This window comes from Melopsittacus undulatus, chromosome Z (genome assembly GCF_012275295.1).
Source record: "Melopsittacus undulatus isolate bMelUnd1 chromosome Z, bMelUnd1.mat.Z, whole genome shotgun sequence".
Taxonomy (NCBI): domain Eukaryota; kingdom Metazoa; phylum Chordata; class Aves; order Psittaciformes; family Psittaculidae; genus Melopsittacus; species Melopsittacus undulatus.
In genome coordinates this window covers 83,314,413-83,334,863 of record NC_047557.1, presented here as the reverse complement: position 1 = coordinate 83,334,863, position 20,451 = coordinate 83,314,413, and the positions used below count along the sequence as shown (strand labels likewise).

The following is a 20,451-nucleotide window of genomic DNA, read 5'->3' as shown; positions in this document are numbered from 1 at the left end:
GTGTGACTTTGAAAAAAAACCCCAATCCAAACCCAGCTAAAACTATTTCTAAGAGCATTCCCATGCACTGTGCAGCCCAACATGACATGGCAAAGATTTTTAGCGCCAGAGAGTGAGAAGCTGATCCGTGTAATTGAAGTTATTTTGGTTTTGCTCTGAAAGGGAAAGACACAACAAATAGTATGGATAATTACTAATGTTTTAATCATTAGCTACACTGTATAGGTAATACATAAATTACATATATTGCATGGTTGATATATTTTGCTAGGTTTTAGAACTGTCTTATTTCACTCAGTCTTTATGCTTTCATTTGTTAAATCTTGCAAATTTCTCTGACTTTTTGTTTTCTTTGGGGGGGGGGAGGGTTGTAAAATCTTAAAGTGCGTAAGAACACTGCAATGAATTTCCACATTATCTTAGCAGTGAAGCCACTTGTAAGTACAGTTCTAAGTGAAATACTGGGATCTTATAGTGTGTAGAAGCCTGAACTCGATGGGCAGCCTATGTTAAATAAGAATAAACTAAAATGAGCGGAGTCATGTTTCCTGCCAGCAGCAATGATCTCTATATTCAGTAAAGCAGTGCTGTGTAGCAAACAGTTTCGTTTTGGGGCTGCTGGTGCAGTATTCCAGCAGAAAAATTGAGCAGTGGGATTTTTCTAGACATTTCCAGTGTAATAAAGCCACACTCCTTGTGTATTTCATGGTAGATGTTTCTTATATTTGCTGCAAACACCTTGCACTCTCCTTGATGGCTGCATGCTGCAAATGTATTTTGGAGGACTGCGGTTGAGTGTGGCATATGATGATGCCTCTTGGTGCTGGAAGATGCTTTGATGTTAGCTGATGGGTTGTTATTACCTGATGATTTGATACTAGCCTTTCACACTTAATGGATGGTCTCCTGTCTGAAACAGGAGCTGAGAGGTATGTGTCTTTCTTCCCTCAAAGCCTGTATGTCTGAGGAACACATTTCTAATCTTCACTTGCCAGATCCAAACAGTCCCGAAAAGAGTCAAAGAGCATGTACCATCTGCCCCTGCTTCTGTTAGGAGCTGATCTGTGATTGCCTGAGGAGTGCTTCTTTTGGCTGTTTGAGTTTTTCCTCTCACAGCTTGAAGGAGTAATGTTTATCCAACACAGCAAGATCCAGTGTTCTTGGATATGGTCTGAGGATTACTGTGAAAACTGCATGAATTTCACAGATCAGACAGTCTAAACCAGTAAAATAATACAAAAAAGAGAAAAGCACTAGATTTTTGTATTGCCAGCACTATCCTGTGGCAAAGAGCATTTAGTAAATATTTGCCTATGGCTTGTTCTGCGACACAGATTAAAGACTGACTTAAATCGAGCCTTACCTCATTGGCATGCTGCTGGGGCTGGGAAGCCCTGCTCCTGTGCCAGGACCTGTCTCCAGAAAAGGTTGCTTTGTGCATGTAACCCATGGAAGGTGGCTGCTGGGCAAATGGTGGTGCCCCTTCTACAGAGCGTGCATGGGGGTTTGTGTGCATTGCATGGGGTTGTGCTCTAGCACAGTTTGCATTCGCTCTCGCTGCTGCCAAGGTGAGGTCTGTGCTGCTGCTCCTCCATCACAAGGAGACCACGTGCAGAAGGTCGTTGTGACTGCCCCATCCCTGGCAGTGTTCAAGGCCAGCTTGGACGGGGCTTGGAGCAACCTGGTCTAGTGGAAGGTGTCCCTGCCCATGGCAGGAGGTTGGAACTGGGTCAGCTTTAAGGTCCCTTCCCACCCAAAACCATTCTATGATTGGCTATAAGCATGGAGTACAGTCACAGTATGTGGAGGAAAGGTGGTTTAAGACCCCTGTGAAGGCAGGTAGTGAAGCAGTAGATCTTCCTTAAGCCCAGTGTTTGGCTGTATTAGTACAGCTTTGTATTGTAGCTATTTGCATGGTTTTCTCTCTATGGCCGTTGCTTTCAAAGCCTCTGATGCAAGAACCAGCCCTTGGGTCTTAGCAAACTGTAAACTCTTCTGGGTTTTTTTCCCGTTTTTTCTCCTGTTTAGTCAACAGCGAATTATTTTTTTTTTAGGAAAACATTGTATGATTTCCCATTCTAAGCACAGTGGTAAGGAACTTCAGTATTGTAGTTTGACAAGCTCAGCTGTCTTAGGCTAGGAAAATCTTGTATTGCTAAATTCTTGAACACTGAGACAAGCATTATCAGACCTTCCTTTTCAGTGGACCTTTGCATCTGTGTACAATGTTCTTGTCTCACACGCAGCTTTGAAGTGATGCTGTCTGGTAAATCAACCTTCCTTGGGTTCTCTTGCTTTGTGAGGGTCTCTGCACTTGGGCCCTTAGTCTGCTTTGGCCCCATAGCAATTTTTGCCATCTGAAGTCCCCTAAAGAGAAAGCCAAATTCACAAATTCCCTTAGCCCATTGTGTTTGGTCGCTGATCTTTGGGCAGCTGTCTTGCTCTTTGAAGGACACTATTGCACAGGACAAGGTATGTAGTGAAGCTGCTTACTTGTGGTGTTTTAGCAAAACCTGATGCTTTCTGCAAAACAAATCTTAGGAGACCTGTAGAAGCTTCTGAGAGATGCTGGTGTGATGCAATGCAGAAGAGTCTGGATAGAGACAAATACTGCCCATTCTGTGCTGGCATGTCCCCATCCTCAGGAGTGGCCACATCATTGCTTATGGGCCCATCTGATCAAAGCCAGCCAGCAAGCTTTGATAATTTTGCTAACATAAGCAACAATTCTGATTAAAATATAGTAAGATCTGTGATTGTGGCAGTGGGTTCCAGGTTTTGCTTCATTTTCTCCTGAGAAAACATTGCCAGGAGAGCTGTGCCGGGGTGCAGCACCCTGGGAGTGTGCTCAGACTTGTGCACCTTTGCAGCAGGACTGTATTTAGCGAATCTTAACATTCCTAGTAGAAATCATAAAATCAGGTGGTTGATATGGAGCATTGTTCCCAAAACACTGCCAAAGAGTGATTTTTTTATGAACCATATAATCATCATCCCTGCTGGTCCTTTGCAGCATTCACTGATCTACTGGAAGTCCATCACTTGGAAATATTTTAATCAAAGAGCAATTGACTTGAAAAGGCCCCAGATTGTTCACTTCATTTTCTTCTTTCCTTCCCTGCCAATGAAAAAGTAACCATGGTTGTCGACCTCCAAAGCCTCAGTATCCTATTTGGCAACATTTGCCATCTCTTTGACAGCTTGAATACTAAAATCAAGTATTAAAAGTATGGCCTGGCTGATTGTAGTTATTAAAAGACTTCTATCAGCAAGGAGAGAGTTTATTAACCTCACTTACTGCAGTAAATGGAAGAGACTTTGCATCTCCTGTCAAAAGGAGACCATCAGTGCATGCATGCCATTTCATACTGGTAATTAATTAGTTACTGGAACATCTTGCTGGAGTTCTGTTTGGAGCAGGCCAGTTCCTGTTGCATCAGCCTATGTTGGGCAGTGGTTACCTGAGATGAGAAATGACAATGGAGCATGGTGTGGACCAGGAAGTGGCACAGAGCTCCCAGGAGTCCTGCCCCTCCACTGGTGGGGCCACACTTCCACACCATCCTTGGGAGAGCCTCAGTGGGACTGCAAGAGAGGGAGAATGTGGAGAGATCCGACTGGAATCTAAGGGGTAAAAGATTTAAGAGGAACTGGAATGTGCTGGGGAAAGATACTGAGAAGTAGTAGACATCTAAAAATAAGCAGGACTAGCTGGAAAATGGGAACCTTAAGGTAGAAGAGTGTGTGTATTTCTATGCTAGTGCCCTGTTTGGCAAACACCATCTCATCAGATGTACAAACTGTGTGTAGAAAACATTTAGCAGTGAGTGTTGTGGAGAACCTGTGATGGAAAAGGGTTGTGCTGCTTCCCCTCCGAACTCAGCACAGGAAGAATGTGTGGGAGTCCCACAGTAACAGAGAAATGCCACTCATTAAAGCAGAACAGCATGATGTGACATTATGCTTTTTGCATAAACCTGCCTCAGGGAAATCAGATAAGTTTTCTTTTACCAGCAAAATCCAGGCTATGTTAGGATCCTTGCAGTGGCAGAGCTTGTGCAACGAAATTTTCACTGCAAGGTGAAAATTTCACCTCTGTGATTTTAGTGATGCTCATGTTAGCTATTCCTATCTTTGCCATCTGCTGTGTGAAATAGCCATTTGTCTCCTAACAATATCTCTGTTCTCCTCTTGCTTCTCTTTTTTGGTGCAGAATATGAAGTAGTGTCTCGTTGCTGCTTGTACAATCAGTAACATCTCCCCTGAGAGGGCTGCTCCGGCTCTGTGGGTTGTGTACTCCCTGTGCGTGCTGAACACCATGCCTCCGTATCCTTATTACAGCTTGCCAGCATTTGTGGCAAAGTCAAACCTTGCCTCTGGGACTGCAGAAAGATTCAGGGTAGATGCAACTCAGGGAGCACGACCAGTGCTGCTGTTCAAGGCCCAGACTTTAGAGATACTGAACCCTTAAAGCTGTTATGTGGCCTGGGATTTTTGAGATGAAAAATTCTCTAGCATAAAGCACATGTCTTCCATCTTTCTGGCCACCCTGGTTCCAGGGAGCTTTTTCTTACAGGACATGGACATTTGTGTGCATTTATATACGTCTGTGAAATCTGAATGTCCAGTAACCAAAGCATGGTTCACCACTAGGTGGCAATGCAATAAACCTATGCTGTTACAGCACCCGGAAACTCCTCACTTACTTAACGTGAAATTTTGGCCGTCAAAGCCTAGTTACAACCCCAGGAACTTTTGGCCTATTGAAGCACCGACAGCCTTGTGAGCAGTAGCAGGAGCCCTAGCATCAGCTATTGAAACTTCCTCTTCTGAGATTTGACAGTTAGCCTGTAATTAACTGAAGCAACAGTTGTCATGCTACAGTCATAATGTTTAGCACAAGGCATAGGGTAACCTTTTTAAAAATGTACCTCTTCTTGGTGAGGCATTACAAATATTATTTGGAATGTGTAAGGATCTTAATTTGCTAAAGGAGTAGGTTTTGAGGTTGAAAAAGACAATTATCATCCCCTAATTGACTTTCAGTGTGATGTACTCCCTTAAATGGACCTGGTGAGCATTCTGGAAGAGGGAGGTTTCATTAAGAAAGATACTTAGGCTTGATTTACTGACTTGAAGGGAAGTTCAATTACTCTGCGGATTACCATTGTTGCTGTGTACCTTTCTAGGCAGGTACATGCTCAGCACAGGGCACAAGTTCCTCCAAGGAAAGAGGGGAGGACTGCAGACGGTAAGGTAGGACCTGTATCCCCCAGGGGGCTCAGGAGCCCAGTGCTCACAGTGTGCTTAGCACCCTTATAGAAAGCTGTAGGTCTTCATCTTGGAGACAGTGGGCTTTTCCTTCCTGTAAAATTAACAGACTTGTTATGATATGGCAAACACAGTGTTCTCTGCAACATTAGATCCCTACTGTCAGCAGTGGGGCTGTGTCTTCTGCTCAGGTGTTGGTGTGTGCTTTAAAGGTCTAGAATTGTTATAATTACAGACAATTTTTCTCCAGTTTAGGTTGGAAGCAGGGAAATAACAAACTTGTTGCCCTCCAAAGTCCTTCCAGCCATGCAGACATGGACAGACCTTACAAAGCTACATCTCCATCCAGATGGAGCCAAGATCAGGTGACTGCAGCAGCCCTCTCCTTGATGACAGCTGCTGTAATAGTTGGTCCCCAGGCACGCGCAAGGACCTGGATTTCTCTTACTTTTTTCAGACTGTAATTGCACTTTCTCGGTGGGCACGTCTAAAAATAAAGCAGGACATGGCGGACAATGAGTTGAAGAACAGGCTGCGTAGAAGTGGCTGTTCTCTCCTGTATATAATTCAAGGGCTGTTTCTGTCTCAGAGGACAGCAGTTGGTTCTCTGTCTGGCATACAGAAAAGAGTCATGTCCCTATTTCCAGCCCGGGGTGGATTCACAGACTCTCCAGTACCCCAAATGCTTGTTCTTTACATGTCAGAAGGAAAGGGTACAGCACCCTTTATTTTGCATGCATGCTGGTGCTGTGGAGCAGAAAGGCAGACAGAACACATATGTGGTAGTTTCCTGCTGGATTTCTTCCATTTGGGGGGATTTCAAACTCTCCTCACCTCCCAGAGATAAGTAGCAATCTGTGATACCTGTGGTTGTGCCAAGTACCGCTTCAGGACTATTTCGAACACCTACAGTAAGTGTTTCCCCCAAGGTCCAAATGCCTATGAGAACAGATGTCTATCCTGCCATGGGATCCATGCTCCTCTGGAGAACCTGAGGTCTGCCTAGCTTGCATGGATCAAGACCTATATAATCAGATTGCTGAGGTAGGAAATATTTGTTTGCAGGAAGATGTGGGGAACAAAGGGCACTAATGTCTCCTAGTTCCCAGTAAGTTCAGTTGGATGCTGCTGCAGTTGTGGATCCACATAAAAGCATGAAGTATGGTACACTGAATTCCCACTGCCTGGGTTTCTTGGAGGCTCTGAAGTTTGAAGCTGTGGAGTTGAGCACACAGACTTCTAAGATATTAGCACTTAATGGAGTCAATAATGTTCTAGTTGATGACTTCAGAGGAGACTAAGGCTTCTTTTCCTTTTTTATGATCTGAATAATGATTAAGTTGAAGTCTGAGAGTACAAATCAACTTGGTGGTTGGTGATATAATTGGTGATATAACAGTGAAATGCAAAAGGAAGATATTTTAGTTAAGGTGTAATAAATATTTCCTGTCTGTTGTCTGTGTGTGTTACTGTGCTGTATTTGTTTAAAATTCAAAGTATGGCATGTGTCCTAGTATGGGTTATGAAAGTAACCTTTGGAATAAGGAGCTAACAGCTCATCTGAATCCATCTGTTCTTGTACACCAGACCTGTTTGAGATTTACTGATACACTGAAAATTAAAACTACAATTCTTATGTAATATTTTTTACCTGCTCCAGCTGTATGCATGGAGAGAGGCTGTGCAGTAAACATTTCCTGTGTGCTTTCCAACTGTTTAGTTACTTCAGTCCTTCCCAAACTGACTATTTTTAAGGCTCTTTTTCACAGTTGCTATCAGGCCTCCCAAGAGCTCCACTTCTGCCTGAACCTGACAAGTGAAAACCCATTTTATTTTTTTGTTAAAGTCAACTCAAGTTGACTCAAGTCCAACAATCTTATCTTGGCTTATCCTTCCTACCAGCTTTCATCCTTTTTCCCTCAAATGGGTAGCAAGAGGAAGCAGTTGCTGGGACACAGAGATAAAAGAGAATAGAAACAGGACATTTCACTAGGATTTAATGCATATTAAACTAGAGGATTAATGCATTTTCATTTTCACATTGCACTGTATGGGCATCTTACTGTACCCCTGGTGAAGTAAAGTGACCTTTAAACTTCTCAGGAGTGGACTGGGGAGAGCTCTGAGCAGTGCTCAGGATTGGCAGAGCTGAGTGCTACAGAATGTGCCTGATATTAGTGCAAGGCTGATTTTGTTTGACTGAAGCTCTCTTTCTCCTTTTCTGCAGGGATTCCTGAAGAATGAAAAAGATAATGCATTGCTGTCAGCCATTGAGGAGTCAAGGAAGAGGGTAAGTTGGAGGCAAGAGTGCATTTCCTTAGTATCTAATTAGTAAATTAGATATTTAACCAACTAGTGGAATTTAAGATGTTCCGAGACTACAAAAAAAAAAAAAAGGAAATAACTTGTCAGTTTTATTTCCACTGCAGTGTTTAGTACAGACAGGAGTCTGAACAGAGAAGCTGTTGTTTGTAAGGCACAGCACACTCACTCCAACCCTCTCCTCATGGTTGTCGCCTTTTCTAGAGGTGATAATGCTTAGAACATGGGCTTTATTCCTTTTTTTGCTCTGACAACTGCCTGATGTCACTGACTTCCCATACAGCAGTGATGCTCAGCGTGTTTATTGTAGCTGTTTCTCCAGGCTACAGGAGTTGTTGAAGTACATACTGCATTCAGGCCTTTGCAGCAGAAGTGCTGCATGGTTTAATTCTTGTGTCTGAGGGAGAGCCAGAATACCATACTGCATCACATTGTCCAGAGGAAGTCTCTTGTATAAGAATGAAAAAAGGTTTTTTTAAGCAGTACAAAGGAAAAAGCTACAATAAGGAAGTAAGAGTTGTCACTAAAGCTCAGGGTTTTCTGAGTCCAGCTTTCTTCTCATGAAAGGGACCAGTACTTAGTCTGTAAGTAAAAAAGACAGCCTTTCCTTGTTAGTTTCATCTGTCTTTACCTCTGAGCAAGTAGTTGTTTCAGAGATTTTCTGAGCTATAAGTTGTTTTCTGATGTTCAGTCTGTCTGATCCTGTTTCTGAATCTACTTACGCTTTTGGTATCTGTCATGTTCTGGGGCATGATAACGAATAGATACTAGGCAGTATGGAAATATGCTTCCTGTTGTTTGTCTTAAAGCTGCTGCTTGGAAATGTCATTGAATGCTTCCTAGTACTTATGTTACAATTGTTTCCCTCCATGTACACTTTAGGCCATCAGGTCTGGAGCAGTGCCTGTGTTTCTTTCAAATGATAAGAAATAGTACTTAAGCATTACTAATTTATTTTAATTACATATAATTATACTGTAATTATTGAAGCATACTTAAAACCCTGTTGAAATGATTATAGTGAAGGTAAGGATAAAACCTGTATTCTACCATGAAAGTATAAAGTGAATTTATATAAAAAGAAACACAAATCTCATGCCCTAGTTGCATGCATATGCTATAATTCAATGTTACTGCCTCTTACCAATTATTCAGGGGAATGTTTTGCCCCTTAATTGACAATATCCTAACAGTGGGCTGTAATGAGATAAAAACTTGTTCAGCCAGCTAAGACATTTAGTTATGTACATAGCAGCACAAAGCTGTGAAAGACAGAGGAGGTCAGAAAGGTAAAAAAGTGAAAGATCCAATATAGCTTACTCTATTCAGAATTAGTGGAAATACTTTATTTCCTGTCCTGGATTATTTAATAACAATAAAGGTATTGAAACATTGTCTCTATCCTAATGCTAGTGTAAGAATGTGGAATATTGAGGGAAAAGCTGTTTCCTTCCATGAGTTCCCCAATTTGATCTGAAGACAATATAGTACATCAGCCATTTTAAAAGTGAAGGGATGTTCCTTCTTGGGATACGATATTCCTGCATGCTTTCTTGAGTTACATTCCTGACAAAAGAGACTTTCTGATTATTTGGCACTGGTTAATTCTTTAATACTTTTATCCTATTTCATATTTAAAAGAAGAACATGCTGGTAAAAACCTGAAAATGAGCAATAAGCACACATCTCTTGACTGCATTCTTAACAGAGGTGTGTTAACTTCCAAAGTTTTGTGTGTACTGCAGTACCATGGAAGAGATGCAAACTCCCTGTTTTACCAGCTGGGAAAATGTGAGAGTTGTCTTAATTACACACATAGACCCGTACTTTCTGAATCTCCTCGTACCTGAAAAGGAAGCCTCTTAAAATAATATGTAACACATCATTAGCTTGAGGGCTGACCTATCAATTTATCTAATTGCTATTTTATGTTTTGGTTTTGAGCTGGTCTATTAATAGCTGGCCTTTAGGTGTTTCTGTATGTTCCTCACCTTTCTTTTTCACCAACAGACTTTTGCTATGGCTGAGGAGTATCACCGGGAATCAATGCTGGTTGAATGGGAACAAGTGAAACAAAGGATTCTTCATACTCTGCTTGCATCAGGGGAAGATGCTCTTGATTTCACCCAGGAAAATGAGGTAACTCCATCTTTCTGAACAGTGTCATACACAGCATGTATACAGCTGGCACTCTAGCACTGCTGGAACCACCTCTGGATAATTCTATAGCTACAACTACGTGAAAATGAGAAATATCAGATCTCTGTTTAACTGTGTTTAACTGTGACTAGCAGAATGTGTTGTCTATGATTGTTTCTACTGACTGATGAGTACTGGCAGTGGATCTTTTATTGCAGAAGCTGTGTTTTATGCAACATCTGTGCAAGCTGGAAACTTAGTCACAGAACACATATCAGGTCATTATACCTAGGGGGCAGAAAACATGCTGGGGTGAGCTTCACCTTCAGGAAACCTCTGCAGCGCTAATGAGGCCAAACGCTTTCTCAGGTGCAACATAGGTTTTAGAGTACCTCTTTACCATATCAATCTGTGCTAGTCAGGATTTATGGCTTTCCTTAGGAGGCTGCTGAAGTCTTGGGGTTTTGGCAAAAAAAAAAAAAAGAAAAAAAGGTGAATGCTTTCCTTTTATCTTGTTTTCTCATGCAAGGAAGATTAGAGGTTTTAGCAGCACAAAGTTTTAGCGTTCAGCAATTCAAGGTTAATCCAGCAGTGACCAAATCTTTTGGGCAAGAGTGGGCCTGTGTTTAACATGAAAAGGTATTTAGTAGCAACTTGAAGCATTCTTTATCATCTGTTGCAACTTGAAACTTTGCAGTTTATTCTCTTAAAAAAAATGATCCAGTTACACGGGTAAAGCACAGTTATGTACGAAGTTGTGGGAATTCTACCCCCTTGAGCTTACAGGCATTGAACATCAGCTGAGACTCCTGGAGTATGAATTTAAATTGGAGCCCCCTGCACAATCCTCCATGAAAACTGTAACCTTGAGAGGTGATAGAGAGTAGGAGAATGCAAGTTGCTGTACTTTCAGGTCAGGAAACAGGCCCAATTTTTTATAACCGTGTTCCCCACACTTGTTAATTGGAATGACTTACAGAGCTGCTAAGTACATGAAAATTAAAAAATCCCTTTGTGTTAATGGGGTATGACCTGTATAGGGATTTGGAAATAATTAAAGTTGTTAATGAAATGTCCCTTTCTGATTACTGTTCTTTTAAATATAGGTTAATTCCAGTTAGCATACATCTTTTTATAGAAGCTTCCCCAGAAAGTAAGTACTTTACTGATACTTTTCTGTGACTTCTCAGAAGGTTCTCCATCTTTCCAGTATTAGAAATACTAAATAATGCAGGCTGAATTAAGTTAAAACTAGGAACAGCAATCCCATTATTTTAAGATGTGAGTCTGAAGACTTGGTAGCTGATAGCTTCTGACATCTTTGGGGTGTGTGTGAGTTATTGGTGTGGGGTTTTCCTTTCAAAATGTGGATATTGACTGCTTGGAGAAGCAATTTGATAACCTTTAAAAGGTAAATCCCTTTTTCTGATGTTTCAGTGCCAAGCACGAAATTGGAGGGAGAGAAGAGCTGGAAAAAAACCCTGTAATGTTTTTCCTGAATGAGTTTAAAGACTCAATATACACTATCAGTCAGTAATACTTCACTCTCCATTTCAAAGTATCAGTATGTGATTTCAAGAGTGTTTAAAATCCTTGATATATTCTAATCTTAGCCTCAAGAAGTCAAAGGTCTCAAGGCCTGAGATGTTTGAAGTGCGTCTACTGTGTTAAAAACCTGTTATCTAACCTCCCCACAGCAGGTTGTTCTTCTAAAGGCCTGTTCCAGTCAAGTAAGTTTTTTGTGTGTGTGACACAAACAGACACAGCCTGTAGAATATAGTAGAGATTTAATTGATATCCTCTGGAGATGGAGAATCAACTGAAAAGGCACAGATCCAAATGCAGCAGGGGGCCAGTCTGCCTGCGAGCCAATTCTGAAGCTTTGGGCAAGCTAATTTGGGCAGAGTGAAATACCAACATATTATTCATGGAAATAAGACCAATTAACAGGCAAAGCTCATGGCTCAAAGAGCCTCACGCAGGACTTGCCATTAGGGTTTTCTGCTCCTCCTTGTCCCCCAGTCCAGCCTTCTCCCTGTAATGAAAAAACAGAGCTTATAAAAAGGTGCTTCTTAGGGGAAAAGGGAGGAAAGCCTGAGTTTTGTTTTGAAGGTGTCAAGAACCTGTGCTCTCAGGGGATGTGTTCTGAGTCTTGTTTGACTAGGTGCTGAGGCGTTTCTTTAGTCGTTTTATTTCAGGTTTTTCTTTTTTCCACTCCTGCTGCCAAGCATCACGTTCCTGCAGTGATGGAGAGACACTGTTGCTCTCAGCTCCTGTTCTGTCCCTTTGTATCTTGTCTTCATATCCCTTAAATCCCGAGGACTGCAGGATGCTTTCTGTTCCCCCACTACACCGTGGTGTGTTTTGATGGGGTTTTTCCAGCTCAGTTTATTCACTGCATCTACTGGCCAAGCCATTTGGAGTGCTGACAAAATGTCTGCCCAGACTTCTGCTGAGGAATGTGCATATGCATATGAGGATAATGAATAATGCATCTTTATAGCACGGGGTTTGGTGTGCAAGTGATGCTGAATGCTTGGCTGAGTGCAAATGAAGGAGTACTCCTTTGACAAGCAGCATCATTAGGCTAAATGAATTTAAAAGATGAAAACGTGACAGCAGTGTAATATAGCTACAGCTTTCATTAATGGATAATATTCAGAATAAATATTACAGTTCTGAAGAGTCTTTTGGGAAGACTTGAATTCAGGACAGGGAGAACCAAATGTGCTTGAAAAAAACAGCCCAAGCTGTTTAAGCAGTATCAGAGTAGAGATGCAGAAAGATCCATGTGTGTGTGTGCACACTTGCAATTCTGCAATACTTTGTGCATTACCTACTCTTCTGTTTTTTCTTTTGCTGCTCCAGTTAAGCTTAAGAACCTGACCTGAAACACAGTTCTTCTTGTATGCATCTAGCTGCCCTTTTCAACACATCTTTCATAATCTTTTCCTTGCTTGAAGGCTTGGTAAGTTCTGACTTGCCACCAAGTGATATTGTCTCCCTTTCCCAAATCCCTTTCTTAACTTGCAGGGCAAGCCTCTTCAAACGCTGGTTACCAGCTGCAGGATGATTGCCTGAACGGGACTCAATTTCTGCAGTTTAGGATAAAGAGTGGAAATGCCTTCCCCAACCTGACTCACTGCGTTAGTTTTCCTTTGGAAATTTTCTTTTAACACAGCCATGATACAGTTCAGTGAAATAATGCTTTTTTAAGTGTAATAATTCAAAGATGAAGCCAGAATACAAGTATGAGATGGAAAAAAAAAATAGGGCATAATCTTGCTTCCATGGCTCCTGGCACAGGAAAGTCAAGACAAATTCTGGGGTTCCTGTATTTTTTTCTTTGCTGAAGTGCCAAACTGGTAGGGGGCATTTAGAGAACTGAATTTCACTGTGGCAGTTCTCAGCTGTGGCAGCTGGTTAATAAGTGATCCTCAAAGCATAATGGATAGGGTAAAAATGGAGAAAAGAACCCAAATCCCACAGCAGTTACTTCTTAGTTTCTGGCATGCACTTTTGAATTCAGATCCTTACCTGTAGGTTTTAACCCATCAATTATACACCATGCTCCAGAGCAGCAGCCACGTTGATGCTCTTTGCTGCTGCAGAGCAGCAGCAGGAGACAAGGGAATCAGATTCACAAAACAGATCCCCAGTCCTTATGTTTCTGGTGTTTGAACACTAGTTGAAAAGTGACACTAAGTCACAATGTACCCTTCTTAACTTGCTGCAGAAGAGGAAACCTCATCAGTAATTAATGACAGCGTCCATAATTTAACGTTACTTTAAATAACTGCAGTTTATCTGGGACAGCACAGGGCAAGGCTGCGAAGCACTGTTTATGCCATTGTTTCCCAGGAAACCTGCTTTAACAGCTTCTTTGTTCTTTAGAACAGAGAGTTTGTCGGGTTTTAGGTGGGTTTAAAGGAATTTGTCAGATGATTTGGCACTGAAAGAAATACACATATGCTTCTGAATATCAGTATCCATTAAGAGTGACTGTGAAGAATATTTTTAGTGTAAGTTCAGTTGCAGAAAGAAAAAACTGGATTTCTTTTGGGTTTATTTGTAAGGCATTTTATACTGCCTAAGGTCTAAATGCATCTGCCTGATTTTTATAATCAGGTTGGATATTATTTAAATGACACTATTACTGAGAAATTAATGCAGTTATAAACTTAATTCCAGCAATTTTAAAGGATTGTCCAGGATCATCTTTGATATCTTCATTCATTTATATTTCACTGTGCTGAGGACAAACAGTGACAAACTCACTGGGTAGTCCTATGCAATAGACGATAACCTGGGTTAAACTGATATCAAATGAAGTTAGTAAGCTTTTGGGAATGACTGAGAGATTGTTCAGTGCATGGACTGACAGGAACATATCTAGGGGTTCGTATGTTTGTATTATTTCAAAGTTGGGATGCAGTTCCCAGAAAAGATTGTTCTGAAGACCCTGTCAGTATTTCATCCTCACTTGAAACAAGAAATGGAATGGTGATACCATCTGGAGAAAAGCTCCCACTTCTTGGCTCTTTTCTTGGAATCCATACAAACCAAGCAGCAGCACGAACATTGGTCCTGCTGTGCTGTGACCTGACAGGTGTCAGCAAAGCTGAAATTTAAAGCTGATTAAACTGAAAGTGAAAACAAAGATTTTTCCATTTCATTTGGGCTTTCTATTGTTTGTCCAGGCACCAAGTTGGTCACGTTTAACTGAGCTCTTCCAGGAAATCTTAGAGTATGTCCTCAAGTAATACTCAGAAGTGATCTGTCTACCCAGTAAAGTACTGATGACATTCTGGGTAGCTGATGTAAGGAAGAGCTGAGCTATCTGCCAGTGTTGCTGAGGTACAGTGTAACAGCTAATGAGGGTGTGCAGCCAGCTGTAACAGGCTTGGGTGGTAGAAAGCTTAATTTGAAAGCTGCAGATGTACATGCTTTTTCTTGGAAAAAGTTACTGATACAGGTTAGAGGAATATCAATGGGTTTGAGTTATACAGTAACAAACCTGAAAACACACTTGCTTTTCCAAAAGTTTTTCTGTATCCTCTGCCCCAACTCTGTCAGCTGACTTCATAATAAATATGCTTTTATGTTGAGCTTGTCTTTTATCTTCAGACTATCAGAGCTGTAGCAGTGCTTATGAAGCAGCTGATACTGAAGGGTTCCTCACATCAAAAGGATCTGTCTTTTCAAACCCAAGACTTGCAAAGCTGATGCTGAAATGAAGAATTCAATTTTTAGGAAATGGGAAACATCAGAGTATTGCTTACTTAATTGGAGTATTCTTTTCTCCACAGTGTTGAACTTCTGTGTTCAGTTGTGGCTGTACTGAAATCATACCTGTGATTTGTGGTAAACACAAGAATACCTTTATTAGAAAATGATGGCATGTTATGAGTTTTATAAAAGAATACAAATTTTCCATGCCGTGACTCCATCATCTGTCCCTCCTGCATATACACTGCAAATACCTCAGACTTAGCACTGTCTCTGTGGGTAGAACAATGATTTTTTTATTTTTCTTTCTTCAAGTCAGGATATTGCCAGCATCCTTCCTCCTGCAGCAGGCCAGCAGTGGAGGACTTCTCAGCACATAACTGAATGTTGCAGTCCTGTTTTGTGTCTGTGCCATGATACTGGCACAGAAGTGGAGTGGGTGTCAGAATAAGTAGACTGGGTTCATTTAGGCTGGTCCATTGAATTCTGTGTGCTTGCTGTGATGGAGATTCAAAAAGAACAATAATGTCACAATAAGCAACCTGTCAAGAAAAAAAAGGAAAGAGTTAAAATTACAAGATGCTATCAAGAGACACCAGTGTCTTAATTCTAGAGAGCTGATTGCTGGTTTGTGCACTAAATAAGGAGGGTTTCTGTCACTTCAGAAAGTTCAAGCTGTACTGGTAAGATAATGGGGTATTGTAGTGAGACTATGCATTTTACTCTCTAGACAGAACTAAGGATTTGCACTGTGATCAGGAGTGTGGTTTTGCTGCTGTTCTTTAGGATTAAATATACTGGTAAAATGCATTGCAGCAATTTTACACCTTCTTATACATTTCCTATTAAACAGCCCAGCTACACCGGTGAGTTGGGTCCCCCAGGTCGCAGCTCTTTGGACAGTGTGGAGATGGTGTATGCTCGTCAGGTGAGTAGAAATAAAACCAGAAACAGTTAAATACTGCTTTCTACAATGAGGTGGGGAAAAGACAGCTTTGTGATCATAGTGTGTGGGAAAATATGGTAGGTGAAGTCTGCAAATATCTGCCTGGAGTTAAAAAGCAATTGGAAAATACAAAAATTTAGCCTGACTTCTTAGAAATGTACTTACCTGTCTGCTACAGGAATTTTTTGTCAAAAGGAGATCCTGAACACCATTACGACTGTAGAAATCACTTATGCATGCATAGTAAACTCTTTTCAGCTTTCCAAAAAAAAAAAAAATCATGCCAAGTGCATAACTGTACACAGTAATAGACCTTATATTCCCTTTATGCTCACACAGAATCATAGAATGGTGTGGGTTGGAAATGACCTGTGGAAGATCATTATTCTGATGTGTGCATGCAGGAAAAAACATGCTGAAGTATTAATCCTGATGTTTGTCAAATTATATCCCATTTTAATGGCATAACATATGAGAAGCTTTTGTGCATCAGCTATGAATTAATGTCTGGTAGCATTAGGCTCCCTCTGAAAATTTTCAGGGAAAAGAGATGAACCTTTACATGAGCAATTTGTTACTTTTGTTACATGAGATGATCTGTTTACCAGCACTGTTGGAAACAAAATGAAAGAGAAGCACTTGATTTTTCAAAATGGGATATCTGAAATGACACTGACAAAGACTTGCCTAATCTGCACAAATTACTGTTATTGTGGGCATTGGCTTAGTCTTTGCTGAGCCAGACAGCAGCTTGTACAGCTGCTTTTCTCTAGCTGCCTTTAGTTATGGGAACTTTGAAGTATTGAAGCACAAAATGAGGTGTGTGGCTGTGCTGATACAGTGTACGTTTGATTTAGTGGATCTTAATAGTACAGTAATACCTAAAGGGGATGACAAGAAATCTGGAGAGGGGCTTCTCACAAGGGCCTGTAGGGACAGGACAAGGGGGAATGGCTCTAAATTGACAGGAGGAAGATTGAGATGAGATCTGAGGCAGAAGTTCTTCCCTGTGAGGGTGGTGAGATGCTGATACAGGTTGCCCAGAGAAGCTGTGGCTGCTCCATCCCTGACAGTGTACAAGGCCAGGTTGGATGGGGCTTGGAGCATCCTGGTGTAGTGGAAGGTGTCCCTGCCTGTGGCAGGGGTTGGAACTGGATGAGCTTTATGGTTCCTTCCAACCCAAATGAGTCTGTGATTAATACATTTCATATCTCGTGTAACATACCTGCTTTAAGGTTCTTCCTTATAGCGTAACTGTGTCTGTACTTGGAGGCTCTTGACATTATTCCCTGATATTTTGTGAATATGGGAAGCCCAGCCTCTCTAGCAGTACCAGTTCCAGGGGTGCTGGAGATCAGGCGGTCGATACTATTTCAGTTTATTAGCAGTCATGAATATGGTTTAATCAGGCTGAAATGATTAATTGTTCTTCTAGGATAGATCAGGCTGTTTCATAGAAATATGGTGATTTCACTGATGCTTGATTCTATTTGCACTGTATCTTGTTTGCACACTGGGAATTTTGAAGAAGTAGCAAGTGGGACTTAAAAGTACAATGGGACTTAAAAGTACAAAAGGGGCTTAAAGTACAATGTCACTACCTTTCTAGTTTTGAGAATTATTATTTTCAGATGTAGCTGGAAGGTTTTCAGGCCGATAATAGAATAAACAATAGTAGAAGCGGCTAAATTACGACAAAATTTAAATCAAACCAGGAGTGTGTGTGTGTATGTACAAGTTTGGAAGGGCCATGTTTCTGTTCCCATTTGCTCATGTCTGATTTCCCTGAATGCTGCTGTAAACCAGCAAAATAGTTTCTTTTATATCAGCAGGTAGGAGGCTGCCATGCAGGGGAACATCACAGCCGTCCAATGGTTGGGTCTTTGTCTTTCAACAACTAGCTACAATTAGTCCAGCTAGGCATTCAGCACAGTGCTTTGCCATGCAGAACCCCTGAACAGCTGGATTGCTGCTGGCTTGTGTGTTGTGGAAGGGTGGTTGCTGCCAATGCCCATTCCTCTTGTGTTAAATTAAAGGGGGCTAATGTGGGAGGGAAGCAGAAGGGACACTTTTTGCAACTTGCTTCAGATTTTGCTGCTGCAGCTGGGGAGGAAGAAGGGAAGCAATATGTACTGTTAAGCTTGCTTACTTTCAATATGTTTCAGATTTATATTTATAATGAGAAGATAGTGAACGGACATCTGCAGCCTAACCTGGTGGACCTTTGCGCTGCTGTTGCAGAAGTAGATGATAAGGTACTGCCAGTGAGTTAACATAAGGAAATGTGCTTAATCTGGTTTCAGCTGTGATTAGCAGCCTGCTGACATCAGTGAAAAAATACTGATATTGCAAAAAAAAATTGCATGGCTCCACAGAAAGCACAGAGCCAATACTGGAATTGTCTCTAGTACAGCAGGGCCCACCTGTGATGTACTTGCTCATGGTGAAAATTTCTTAACGCAGTGAAAAAGTAAAGGTTCAGTTTTCACCAAGATGTCCCATCATGAGCAATGAGCTGTTGGGGGCAGCAGGAGAGGGCAGGGGAAATTGCTTTTCATTTTAAATGGTTTCTGTTACATTTGGTATTCAAAATTTCATCTCTCAATATCTATTGAATGTATGTAGTTGTAGGTGAAGGGTCTTCAATAAGACCATGCTAGAGCTGAAGAAGGCTCCCTTAGCAAAGTGTAAAGCCCCTAGGATTGACCTTAAATCAATGATCTGCGTGCTTTTCTTATTCTTTTCTTTAACTGCTTTACCTTGATCTGCCCCCAAAAAACTAATGCACAAACCTGGCCACCTTTGACTTAGCGAATGGGGAGAGCAAGAAATTGCTCAGAAGCAGAGGGACAAATGCTTCAATCAGATCTGAAATACACCTGTGCATCTTTGCTTTGAACAGCTGTGTTCATTTTGCTGGGGACAACTGAGTTTGAGAGTTCTTGCTGCTTTGAAGCACTGAGATCAAGCAGCTGCCCTTGCTGAAGCTAACAGTGCTCTTATTTCTCAGTATTCTGCTGTTGCAGCAGGGATACCCTAGTCCTGCAGACACTGATATGATCTTGTCCTTGTAAATGAGCAGAGCTGGATGACTTTCAACCTTTTTTTTCAAAACCTAATCTTTGTCCAAGTGATAAGTGTCCTTCAGATATTTCTTTATGCAGTTCATAACACAGCTTTCCAGCAGCAGCCAGAGCAAATGTTCACATGTAAATCTGATGCTGCAGTGGTATTTACTGAGTGGGAAGTCTGAACTGGAAATGGGTAAGGAGTCTGAGCACCAAGTATGCAGCATAGGTTTGGAAATCAGTGTTAATCCTGGGTGACAGTTGCAGGTGCAATATTTATAGCCATCTTCTTGCACAAGAATTATGCAGAGAAGCCTGGGAAATAGGAATTCTGCAGGACAGAAGTGGCTTACCTTCATGACTCTATCCAGTATCTCCATTGCGAATCTAAATTTACATAACTTGTGGGTTTATGCTTTTCATAAGCATCAGAACACCATGTAGCTCAGAACAGTGCTGTTGTTCACCTCTGTACTCATCACTGTTGCATGGAATGGCTTGTTCACAGAACATCTCTGAGATGTGGGCTATGGTGAAACAAATGACTGATGTTACCCTGGTTCCTGCTAGTGATGCCTTGAAAGTCCGGACCAATATGGAAGTGCGAATGGAATTTGTGAGGCAGGCTCTGAAGTACCTTGAACAAAGGTAAGGCGCATGCTCTGGGTAGCACAGTTTAATAGAGTTCCCTAATAATAAACTAGAATGACTGTAATGCAATGCAGACATATTAACAGGTCAGCTACCTTGTGCTGCTCACAGAAGCATCTGTTGCCTGTCTGTTCAGGGCTTAAAGCAGGCACTTGAATATAAAGCCATTCTAGCTAAAAGCTGTTCTAGCTAAAAAGACTTTGATCCATGGGGAGGTTGTTTTACCTTTTATTCTTTTTCCTGTGTTGCCCTTAAATATTCTATCGCTGCATGGTCATATGTGAAGATTTTTTTCACTTGCAGAAGGAGATCTATTTCCGCTCAGCAAAAACATTCCCCTTTCTGATTGCTGAGCACTGCCAGCAGCTAGGACTAGGAGGAAATGAGGAAAGCACTGGGGGCAAATCTGGTGCAATGACTCAGGTTCTAATCATGCCATTTTCTATACTGAAAGATTTGGCTAGGACTTGAAGAAGCTGAAGCTGAGACATCTAGCAATGATTTTTGGACTCTGGGAAGTGGTTTACTATCTGTATTGGCAAGTATCATGGGGCCTATGCTTCTTGACCAAGACCATACTTGGAGAACTGCAGGCTATGGAGCAGCCCAGAGCTGGAAAGACGTTTTAGTGGGGCCTTTTGCAATAAGATGAGGGGTGATAGTTTTAAACAGCAAGAGGGAAATTCAGGCTGGAAGTGGGAAAGAGATTTTTCGCAATGAGTGTGGTAAGATACTGGCCCAGGTTGCCCAGGGAAGTGGTGGATGCACCATTCCTGGGGACATTCAAGGCTAGGCTGGATGTAGCAACCTGACCTAGTTGAAGAT

At 41.5% G+C, this 20,451-nt stretch overlaps 1 protein-coding gene across 2 annotated transcripts in view; it reads left to right on the top strand.

The window, feature by feature from the left end:
• The window catches only part of LOC101872202 (nuclear pore complex protein Nup93), an 82,484-nt gene that overhangs the window by 43,784 nt on the left and 18,249 nt on the right, over positions 1-20,451 (top strand). For both annotated transcript variants that reach the window (XM_034072972.1, XM_031051843.2), the window contains exons 4-8: positions 7,499-7,561; positions 9,604-9,732; positions 15,815-15,889; positions 18,073-18,162; positions 19,484-19,623. In XM_034072972.1, coding sequence (XP_033928863.1) covers positions 7,499-7,561; positions 9,604-9,732; positions 15,815-15,889; positions 18,073-18,162; positions 19,484-19,623 — 497 coding nt within the window. The remainder of the gene's footprint in view (positions 1-7,498; positions 7,562-9,603; positions 9,733-15,814; positions 15,890-18,072; positions 18,163-19,483; positions 19,624-20,451) is intronic.